We start from the raw sequence: 12,150 nt of genomic DNA, 5'->3' as shown, positions 1-12,150 counted from the left end.
GTAAAACTAGACTGTGGCAATAATTCCTAATAAAGTTTGATGGGTCAGATTTCCAGTTGTGGAAGTTTAGCATTCAGGTTGTGTCAAAAGCTGAAAATATTCTTAAGATTGTGGATCGTTCAAGTACTGAACCTTCTGATACAACCAACCAAGAGTGGAAAACATGGGATGCAGGTAATTCCAAGGCCCAAGTTATTTTACTGTCCACAATTACTCAAGATCAGATCCAGCATTTGATAAATTGTGAAAATGCTGCTGAAATGTGGAAAAGGCTGATGTCCATTCATGAGTAGAAAACGGAAATTTCGAAAAAACTGTTATGGCAGAGGTTTTATGAATACAAAATGTCCAATGATACAAAAATTGCTGATCATATTTCTTCAATTGAGCTGCTTGTACGGCAGCTCAAAGATGTCAAGGAAAATATTAGTTCCAGTGCTATATGTTCCAAGGTAATTAATAGTTTACCACCAAGGTATAATGCTTTTCGTACTGCATGGGACTCAGTTAGTAGTGATCAACAAACATTTGAAAACCTAGCTGCACGACTGCTAAAAAAAAAAGACTGGAATGTCTAATGAAGACTCAGAAATATCCCGCCTTGCTTGTCAGGTAGAAACCCTACAAGTTAAGCTAGAAGCCAGCAAAAATAAGATTAAGCCAAATATACAGGAGCTTAAAAGAAACACAACCGGTAAGTATTGTCATAAAAAGGGGCATTGGATAAGAGAATGCAGAAAGCGAATTTTTGATTCAAAAAATTACAAAAGGTAGAGGCTCAGAATCTGGTGGTGTCTCCACATCCAGCTCTGCATATATATATGTAACATTACATCTATGTACTTGTCAAGCTCCAATGTTAAGAAATCTGAATGGATATGTGATTCTGGTGCGAGTTTACATATGACCGGAGAAAATGATTGGTTTTCCGAGTTAGAACCTTTGAGTGAACCCATGTTTGTTAGAATAGCAAACAATAAGATAATTGTTGCTAAAAGCAAGGGTGTCATTCAGATCCAGGCATGTGTTAAAGGTCATTGGTATGATCGCACAATAAATAATGTACTTTATATCCCAGAACTAAGCCATAGCTTGTTTTCAGAGGGAGTAATGACGGATAAGAATTTACGTTCCGCTCTGGTAAAAATAAATGTGAATTTTTAGAATCTAATAGAAGTGTTTTATGTGTGGGTCCCCGTAGAGAAAGTTTATGGATTATGCAATTCCGACCAAAGCCAGTTTTAGAATGCAACCTAGCTTAGAAATCATCTTTAAAATTATGGCATGATCGCCTTGGACATATTAACCCTACAGCAATCAAGAGGAGAGTTAATAACTTGATTTGACATTTGATGAGCAATTTTTCTGTGAAGCATGCCAGTTTGGTAAACAAATAAGAAAGTCTCACAAAAGTGTTACATCGAAGAGATCAAAGAAACCAGGTGAAATGATTCACACAAATGTCTGTGGCCCAATAAACATTTTGTCTCCAAGTGGATCAAGGTACTTCGTCTTGTTCAAGGACGATTATAGTGGCTATTGCAGTGTCTACTTTTTAAAACAAAAATCAGATGTCCTAAGCAAGTTTAGGGATTTTAAAGGTGCTTTTAGAAAACCAGACTGGGAGCAGAATCAAAATCATGAGGAGTGATCAAGGTAAGGGTGAATATGTCAACAAAGATTTTCAAGATTTTCTTAAGAATAGTGGTATATCACATGAATGATATACAGTATCGGTTTAGCAGTCGTACAGAGTAGACGTCTATACTCGTAGGAGGCGCCGGTGCTCAGTTTTGTTTTGTTTTGATTTAATTTAAATTGTTTTGATCTAGTGTTGCGTGTTTACATTAACGTGCTATATTCTCGCGGTACAAGTGTTTCCAAAAAAACTAATTAAGTTCCTGCGTCAGTAAATGTTTTGTTTTATAATCAGTTCCTGTTTTGACTAAATTTAAATTATCTGGCTACCATTGACCTTAACTTGAAATAATTAAACATTAACCGTAGGACGTGCAATTGTGTGTTTTGTTGTACGTTTGTTTCCTGCTTTGGGTTTAAGTTCAAGTTACTGTTTACTTGCAGTTCCTGTTTTAATATTTATTTCAATTTAATAACATTGCCTTATAATCTAAAATGAACCGCAGTTTCAAATGTTGTCAGAAGAGGGATTTTCCAAATTATTGCTGCATCTCTTGTATTTCAATATTCCACCCAAGTTGTCTGGAAAGAAATTCTGATGCCATAAAACTGGGAGGCTATAGGATTTTATGCTCACAAAGATGTCAAGATGATTTTAATGAAAGAGATCAGGAAGGAAAAATTAATGAGCAAAAGATTTATGATTTGTTGACAGAATTGAAAGAGAAGGATAGACATATAGAGAGAATGAGAAGAAACAGCATGGTTTTTGAAGATGAAGTATCGGAGGCCGAAAAGAAGTTTTCCTCATCCCTGGAAAATCTGCATAAACGGAATGAAGAGCTTAAAGTTGAATTGGAAAACTTAAAAATTAAAGAAGGTGAATTGTTGGCATTACTGGAAGTGAGCGAAAGGGCAAGTCTTAAGTTCAATTCACAAATAAGCGAGCTAAATATCCTAAATAAAAATTTAATAGTAACGATAAAAATATTAGAAAATGAGTCTTCAACCTATAAGATGGAAATAAACTTGCTACAAAAAGACGTAAACGACTTAACTAATTTAAATAAGAAGATGTTAGACTCCGTAAAGGTGTTGGAGGTTGAAAAAGATACCTGTTATTCCGACATTTGTGCATTGAAGGAACAGTTACAGATATCCAAATCTGTTGTTATTAATTCTCCAACACAGCTACCAACTAGGCCAAATACACCTGACGATAGTCGACCTCGGCTTCTCTTTGTTGGTGGAAATTGTAGCAGAGTGTTCCTAAAACATTTACGTTTAAAGTTTGAAGCTTACTACAAGGTTCAGTGTTTCCTGAAGCCGGGCAGTTCAAGCAGTTCAAGCAGTGAGGTGATTAGGACAGCATCAAATTTAGTTAAGGACTTTACGAAAGAAGATTTTTTAATAGTAATGTTAAATGGAATTTGTTCTTCATCTGATGTTTTAAAAAATTTAATTCAAAATCATGTTGATACAAACACTTTAGTGATGACAAGCCCTTATACTTATTTAAACCATAATGTTATCTATAATAGTAATAAGGCACTTTATCGTACTTTTCATGAGAATAATATTAATCTGTGTGGGATTTTGGAGTCTAATCACGCCAGTAACTTTGGTTCAGACTTGGCATCATTATTACATGCACATATTTTCAAATATTTTAAAATTAATATTTCATCGAATAAATTGTCTTTGAATCATCAAATTAATGAGTCTGAACTAGTTACTGATCGTGAATTGGATTCTTCTTTTTTATAGACGTGTCCACGAAAGTTGAATCTCATTCATGTTCATATTCTACTAGTAAAATTGAAATTAGCTCTTCGAAAAACTTAAGTATCTTTATTCTTAATATACAATCCCTAAGAAACAAGATGGATGAGCTTCATCTTTTGCTGGACACATGTAATTTTCCTGATATTGTACTTCTGACTGAGCACTGGTTGAGGCCTAGTGAATGTTTTTTAATATCTGATTATCTTCCTATATCAAATTTTTGTCGTCAACAATCTATACATGGAGGAACCATGATCTTGGCTAGGCAAACAATTGAAACGATTTTTTGTAATATTGATAAGTATGATCATCTTCTGTTAGAGAATGTTTTTGAATTCTCTCTTTCTTTTTGTAAGCGTTTTAATTTATATATTCTTTGTGTTTATAGGCCACCTACAGGAGATATGTCTATGTTTCTGGACAAACTTGATTCTATTTTATCCCAGTTGTCCCTGCACTCAAAGGTTATATTGGCTGGTGACTTTAATATCAACTACACTGATGAAACCTTGCCACGTACTTCTCTTTTAAGTATTTTAAATTCTTACGACTTGAAAATGCACGTTCTTTCTCCCACACGAATAACTTCTTCATCTGCAACTACAATTGACTATTTCTGTACAAATTTTGATGACGTTTTATGCACAGTACTCCCATCTGGTATTTCCGACCATGAAGCTATTCTTGCTAAAATGCCATATAATACTGTATCATCTTCATCTCATTATATGGGAAGAATTTTCAGCAGGAGAAATTTCAATGCTTTTTCTGCTGCTACAGCTTCGGTAAATTGGAATGCACTTGAAACGGCTTCTGACCCTAACTTTATTTTTTCAAGTTCTGTGTGATAAGATCAATCAGTGCTTTCCTAAAATGAGGCTTAAAACTAAGAAACGAAAACCATGGGTTACAAGAGGCCTTAGAATTTCTGCTAAAAACCTCCGTTTTTTGACTAAATTGTGCAAATATACCACAAATGAAAATATCCTTGTATATCATCAGAAATACCGTAGTCTGTACAGAAAGACAATTAAAGCAGCAAAATCTAATTATTATAGGGATCGCTTAAATATGTCATCAAATAGGCAAAGAGAGTGTTGGTCGATTATTAATGATTTTAGACATTGCCATAGAAAAGTATCGGAACCGGAGTTAAGACCTGACATTTTAAACGACTATTATTGTGATATACCTAATATCTTGCTCAAGGGCATTCGTAGTAACATTGATCCCCTACACTATCTTCAACAAGTGTCGGTTGAGCATTCATTTTTCTTTCATCCTGTCGAACTTACCGAAGTAAAAAATGAAATCAAACGCCTAAAAAACCATAAATCATCTGGAGCTGATGGGATATCTTCGAGGTTGTTACTCTTTTTGCCTGATTCAGCCTTAAATGCTTTAGTTTCTGCCATAAACAATTCTTTACATAATGGCATTTTTCCTTCATGTTTAAAAGAGGCAGTGGTTATCCCTCTTCATAAGGGTGGAGATTTGGATCAGCCTTGTAATTTCCGTCCCATTTCTATTTTGTCTACCCTCTCTAAGATAATTGAAAAACTTGCAAAAAGTAGAATTTTGTCCTTTTTACATCATAATGGCATTTTGTCTGCAAATCAGTTTGGATTTCAAGCCGGTAAAGGGACTCATGATGCTGTTTTTAGCTTTTTGGAGAGTGTCTATGTGTCCTTGAATTCTGGAGAGTCATCGGCGGCAGTGTTTTGTGATCTATCCAAAGCATTTGACTGTGTGGATCATGGAATACTGTTATCTAAGCTCGATAAATATGGTTTTAGAGGCGTAGCGTTGCGATGGCTTGACTCCTATCTATCAAATCGTACTCAGAAGGTTTCAGTGTCTGGGCGTTTGTCTGCTTTTAGATCCCTAAAATGCGGCGTTCCCCAGGGTTCAGTGTTGGGACCACTGTTATTTTTACTGTATGTGGATGACTTGAGTTCATTGAAACTGCAGGGCAAGGTGGTTCAGTTTGCTGATGATACCACCATACTATGGAGCCATAAAAATTCTGACTATATTAAGACTTGTATCCTTGAAGACCTTCAGATTTTATCAGGGTGGTGTGCTTCCAACAGGCTCGTGTTTAATGTAAGAAAGACGTCTATTATGGGGTTTAAGTGCGATGTTCAGGGTCTGATGTTTGACGAAAATTCCCTCTTGCAGAATAAAGAGTGCTGCAAGTTCCTAGGAATTACCATTGATGGTCGCCTTCGGTTTGAAGATCATATTTTACATTTAGCTGGGAAATTATCTTCTGGATGTTTCGCAGTAAGAATGGCAAAACAAGAGCTGGGAGGGGTGGTTGCACGTTCAGTGTACTTTTCACTTATTGAATCTCATATTCGGTATGGCTTGCCTTTTTGGGGTTTAACCAATAAGGGGCTACTTAACATTATCTTTGTTATTCAAAAAAAAGCAGTTAGATACCTGTGTTCTGATAAGTTAAGAGATTCTTGCAAACCCCTCTTCATTTCTGAAAAAATCCTAACTCTTTTTTCACTCTTTATCTTAGAAACAGCTGCTCTTATTAACAACATTCCCAAACTACCCTCTGACACTGGCTATTTGACTCGTCGTGTAAATGATGTTCCCCTACCTATTCCTATGTCTTCCCTTACCAAAAACTCATTAATTTACATAAGTAAAAAAATTTACAATCATGTTCCTCTGTGTGTTAGACATATATCGGATGTTAAAAAATTTAAAAGAGAGTTAAAGTCGCTTTTATTGGCTAAGGCATATTATAACCTGGATGACTTTTTTAATGATAGGTTTTAACCTTGGACATGTTGGAAAGTTTTCTTTTTTTTCCTTTTTTCTTCTCTAGTTTTGTCAACAAGTTTACCTTTATTTAGTAATTGATTGTTTTATTTAGTTATCTTTAATTTAAGTATGTTCAAAAAGTTTTGTCTTCTTGTGTTTAATTTTGTTAATTGTTTTGTCAATTTTTGAAATTGTATTTGTGTTTTGTTTTTTTAGCTTGTAGGATGCTTGTACACAAGATTATTCTTACGTAATATAGCACATTTTCTTTCTTTCTTTCTTTCAATGTTCTGCCCCTCAACAAAATAATTCTAGTGAGAGGCAGCTAAGGACCATTGTAGAAAGCGCAAGGTCTATGCTTATTAATGAAAAGGTTCCACAGGAATTATGGAGCGAAGCAGTAGACACTGCTGTATATGTTCTAAATAGAATAATATCAAATTCGTCGAAGAATCTAACCTTATACGAACTATGGTTTGGTCGAAAACCTGATTTAAAGCACTTGAGAGTTGTTGGCAGTGCAGCTTATACAGGGTGTCCCAGCGAAAACGAAACAGAGCTATTTTCGGTATGAAAAAAAAAATTTTTTTCAAAAATCTCAGACACGTCGATTTTATTTTTGAGGGGGACAACTTTTCCTTGGGGGTGGAATCACTCCTAAAATCCTAAATGGAAAGAGGGGTCGTACGATAGCTTATTTTAAAGGTCTTTTAATTCTGAATATAACTGCCAAATTTGAAGTGACCAAAATTATTTCTCTGGGTAAAACAGCTTGTCAAAATTGCGGAAACAGCGAAAATGAAAAAAGTATTATGGACTCTTTTTTGGATAATATTTTTAAAAGAACAAGGAAATCCTATTTTCGAAGGGGTCACTTATTAATTAAGAGGTTACCTAATCCCTGAAATTCTTTACGAGGGGTTGAAAGCACCCCTTAAATCTTAAACAGAAAGAGGGATCGTGTTATACCTTATGTTGAAAGCATTTTCACTTTAAATTTAAATGGTGACTTCTGAGTGACTGATGGATTTCTTCTGGATATGAAAGCCAAATAAAATTCTGGAAAAAATGCTTTAAATAAACCGTTATGCCTGAAACCCTTTCTTACAATTTTTTTTATTGGATCATTAAAACATGATTAAAAATTTATTAGTATTGTTAATATTATTGTTATTACACCTTATCAGCATATCATAAATAAAAACAAAATACCAAATAAAATGCAAACACAAGTATCTGAAGAATTTATTTAGCTTGCTAAATATCATTGGTACTTTTTTCATAAAGCAGCATTTATTTAAATAGTTTTAAATTATTACCCAGTCTTTTACGTGTTGAAACACTGTTAGCAATGGTTTATTCTACTGCAGAGAGGGTTGAGATGATAGAGTTTTTCTTTCGGCATAACAATTGTGCCAATAGAACGGTACAAGAATTTAATGACCTTCATCCAGAAAAACGAGTCAACAGAAAATACGTTCTAGAAATAGTTGCTAAATTTAGGGAATTTGGCAGTGTCTTAAATAAAAAGCGTGAGGTTCAAATTGCTGTTGTTGTCAATGAAGCAATGCAAATAACTGTCCTAGGTCAACTTCATGCCGAGCCAGGAATAAGTGTCAGAAAATTGGCGACGAGTACAGGAGTAAGCAAAAGTAGTGTTCATAGGATACTTAAGCATAATAAATTCCATGCTTACAAAATTCATCTGGTGCAAGAACTAAATGAGGACGATTTTGACAGACGAGTGCAATTTTGTGAATCGCTTAGTGATATGATAACTGTTAATCCGCGTCTTATTTACAACATTTGCTTTTCAGATGAATGTACTTTTTTTCTTAATGGCAACGTAAATCGTCATAACTGCCGCTACAGGTCAAATGCAAATCCGGGCCAGTTTCGTGAAGTTCATACCCAGTTCCCTGAGAAGTTAAATGTTTGGGCGGGAATCTTGGGCGGCTCCATTGTTGGTCCGTTTTTTCTGCCCGGAAATTTGAATGGAGAAATGTACCGAGATCTCTTGGAAAATGCCGTATATCCAAGAATAGTAGAAATAATGGAAGGCGGAAATCATTCTGATGATAATCAAGTCGTTTTCCAACAAGACGGAGCGCCTCCACATTATGCTGCTGGTGTGAGGCAATATCTTGATGAGATATTTCGTGATCGTTGGCTTGGAAGGAGAGGACCTTTTATGGAATGGCCAGCTAGGTCACCCGATTTAACCCCATTAGATTTTTTTTATGGGGGCATTTAAAAACAAAAGTTTATGCTACCCAACCAGACACCCTAGAAGACTTACGCCAGAGAATTATAAATGAGTGTCAGATGATAACACCCGAAGTTCTACAAAACGTCAGGCATCGTTTTGAGCAAAACCTGTATTCCTGCATGGAAGTAGGCGGGGCACAATTTGAACATTTAATAAATTGACGTAATTTAAATAAACTTGTTTATTTAAAAGACACAAAAGGAAAAGGGTAGGTATTTCTTATCTCTCCACTTTTACTGGCAGTAAAGATATTTCTTGATATTTTTATATCCACAAGATATCCATCAGTCATTCAGAAGTCACCATTTAAATTCAGAGTAAAAAGGCCTTCAAAATAAGGAATGACACGATCCCTTTTTCTATTTAAGATTTAAGGGGTGCTTTCAACCCCTCATAAAGGGTTCCAGGTATTAGGGTGGCCTCTTAATTAATAAGTGACCCCTTTGAAATTAGGACTTCCTTATTCTTTTAAAAATATTATCCAAAATAGAGTTCAAAATACCTTTTTCATTTTCGCTGTTTCTACAATTTTGACAAGCTGTCATATCCGGATAAAAAATTTTAGCCACAAATTTGGCAGTTATATTCAGAATTAAAAGACCTTTAAAATAAGGTATCACACGACCTCTCTTTCTATTTAAGATTTTAAGGGTGATCCTACCCCCTCGAAGAGGGTTACTGGTATGAGGGTGCCTTGGTAAGGAAAAGTTGTCCCCCTCGAAAATAAAATCGACGTATTCGAGATTTTTGTAAAAAAAATTTTTTTCATACCAAAAATACCTCTGTTTCGTTTTCGCTGGGACACCCTGTATAACCCGCTTGGTGTATCCTACCGACTGCGCCAGTTTTATTTAGGATTTAAGAAAATTTATTTTTAAAAAGTTTTGTTTAGGACAACGGCAATTACTACTAACAAATGAGTTGCTTTATTTTGTTTTTACCTCTATTTATATTAATAATATGCAACTTATGCATATCTAATACTGATTACAAGAATTAGAGTAAGCAATCTAAAATCGAGGAATTGTGTGCATAATACAATGTAATAATTATTATACAGGGGTATAACTCGGTTTTGCTTTTTACACGTTTATGAAAGTGGAGAATTTAGAATTTGGCCTGTATTCGTCTAATTTTTTTGCAGTTTTTACTATGTGATGTTTTACTTACTATTTTTTTTATTTGTGTTTGTGGATTTGTTTTAGTATCATACCTAAAGACCTTAAAAAGTTTCGACCCTGGGAAAATAGGCAGGAAAATTGGGCAAATGAAGAGGAAAGTGTTTGTGCGGGCTTATGGAGACCATGGGTGCACAAGAAAGACAATAACACTTGTGATAAAAACAATAAGAGTGATCTGGACAGTGATTTAGACTTACATAGTTCTGATAGTTAATTTTCTAGTGTTGAGGAAGCAAAAAGAAGCAAGGGAAGTAAAAGCTACAGGGGAAAATCAAGCAGTTTTAAAACGTAATTGTTTAAGTACAGACGCCAAACAAATTTATCTAATGATCCTTAGTTCACAAATGATTGTAGTGCAAAAAACAGCATTTTCAACAGGGATACCCTATAGTACTATATGTAAAAAAAGGGATTAAAGACAGAATAAAAAGGAAAGGTGCAGGATAATGAAAGGGACTTGACACGGATATTGCCAAATTGCTAAGGGAAGGTGTGTATTCTAAATACAAAAACAATGAGGTTCTGACCATAAAGATGGTTAAGGACACCTTATCGGCAAGGGACAAACATTTCAACCTTGCGGAGATACCTGATAAAACTTGGATTTAAGCTTAGGATGGTTAACAAAAGAGCTGCTGTAATGGAATTATCATGTGGTGTATAGAATATTTGAAGAAAATTAAAACATTTGGGAGGAAGAAAGATCCATATATTATGTAGCCGAAACATGGTATGATACATTTATGATTGATGTATGATTTCCATTCTCTGAGAAAAAGTCCCTTTTCTTCTATAGTAAGAAAACCATATTTTTATTAATTAAACAAGTTTAAAGTTTTGTTAAACTTTAAACGAGTTAAACTCTTTGGGCCAATTCAAAAGAGTGATAATGTAAAAGATTTTTAATGTAAAAGTTTATTTTAAAAAATATACTTTCACTTTTCTGACTACATAATTACTTTTTATCAAAAGAAGTTTGTACTAAATATAGAGATGGGGGTTTTCATGAGTATATTATTATAATAATTATATATTATATTATGTATTAATTTAAGAAAAACAATAATAAAGAACATTGAATATGGCAGCCAAAATTCGTAGTAATAATCACCACCAAGTAAAAATAAATCTCAATACCCAAAAAAAGGAAATATATAAAATTTGAAGACAAACCAAAACATTTTACCCTTTTGTGTCAAAAAGTAAATATTTAATGCCTTAATCTAAAGAATAAATGGGCCTAAGTAATTCGTACCACCTATTCTCTCATCATTTGTTTCAAACACCCCACTGATGGCGCTAAAAACCAAACTTATTAAATTAAAATTTTGCATGAAACATACGTAGAATTCCACGCGAAATTCAAAAATTAAATAAAAAAAGGTGCTTTTATTTGAAAAAATTAAGTTAATGGTCGTAATTTATTTTTGAGCAACCCTGTATATACAAACTTCACGTACAAAAATGCGCAACTTGAAATAAAAATCGACGGGTCCGAGCGTTTTTTTTCGAACACACTCCTGAATTTTAAATGAATTTAGACATAACTTTTGGGATGCACTGTATATGCTTGCTACGTTTAAATTTTATGTTTAGTGTGTGACTTTTTATGAAACTAAACTATTGCTTATAATGTCATGATATAGTCTAACAATCTTTACCCCGTAAAGGACAGTTTATGTTTCAGTTTTGTTATTAATTTGTTTTTGAAACTTACCTTGAGCACAAGCAAGATGAACTGGAGTGGAGAGATCGTGTTGTTGCGTTGAAATTTTAGCGCCAGATCTAAACAAGAAAATTTCTATTTGAAGGATTTTTGTCTTATATTACGATATTAAATTACAAGTCAATACACCCTTAGAAGCAACTTTGTATAAACAGCATTTTAATATGAAAAACTGCATAAATCTTAAAGAGACTTTATTAATTTTAATATAAAGAGTGTTATAAAAACGCAAGATTTCAATTGCACGTCATGTTTGACAATCATTGTGTCACATGACTATGACATGACAGATCAAGTTGACAGATGGAAGTTAGTAAACATGCAGCATTAGACGGTAGCACAACGCACCCTGAGTGTCAAAAAATATTATCAAAATAGTGAAAGTTGATTTGCCACTATTCGGATAGTGTGCCAATGTTCGATCGAAATAATGTTTCAAATTCATTTACTGTGAAAAGAATAATTAAAAAAACTCCAAGGTACTGGTTCGCAGTTTCTTCCGGTACTTTGCGAATTTTACGATCGATCGGGCAAAGAGAGTTTTTAAAAACAACACGTTTACACATTATCACGATTTCTACATGTACAGAGTCAAGAGAAAATAAGGCTCCTTGAAATCAGTTGAAATGGTATTTATTAAATAAATGTGCTTGCGTATATTTTGTTGGTTTCCTCGGGAACTCATGTGTAGGCGTAGGTCCCATAATGGTAGAGTCTGTGGGTAGTAGCAGATAACTCGCGAAAGTGTGATAAAGACACCAGAGACATCA

General features: G+C 34.2%; 1 protein-coding gene across 2 annotated transcripts in view; it reads right to left on the bottom strand.

Moving 5' to 3' along the window:
- Positions 1-12,150, bottom strand: part of LOC126747382 (transient receptor potential cation channel subfamily A member 1) — a 592,560-nt gene that overhangs the window by 174,727 nt on the left and 405,683 nt on the right. For both annotated transcript variants that reach the window (XM_050455968.1, XM_050455967.1), the window contains exon 7: positions 11,372-11,439. In XM_050455968.1, the coding sequence (XP_050311925.1) occupies positions 11,372-11,439 (68 nt within the window). The remainder of the gene's footprint in view (positions 1-11,371; positions 11,440-12,150) is intronic.

Source organism: Anthonomus grandis, chromosome 19, assembly GCF_022605725.1.
Source record: "Anthonomus grandis grandis chromosome 19, icAntGran1.3, whole genome shotgun sequence".
Classification (NCBI taxonomy): domain Eukaryota; kingdom Metazoa; phylum Arthropoda; class Insecta; order Coleoptera; family Curculionidae; genus Anthonomus; species Anthonomus grandis.
This window is presented reverse-complemented; position numbering and strand designations above follow the sequence as displayed.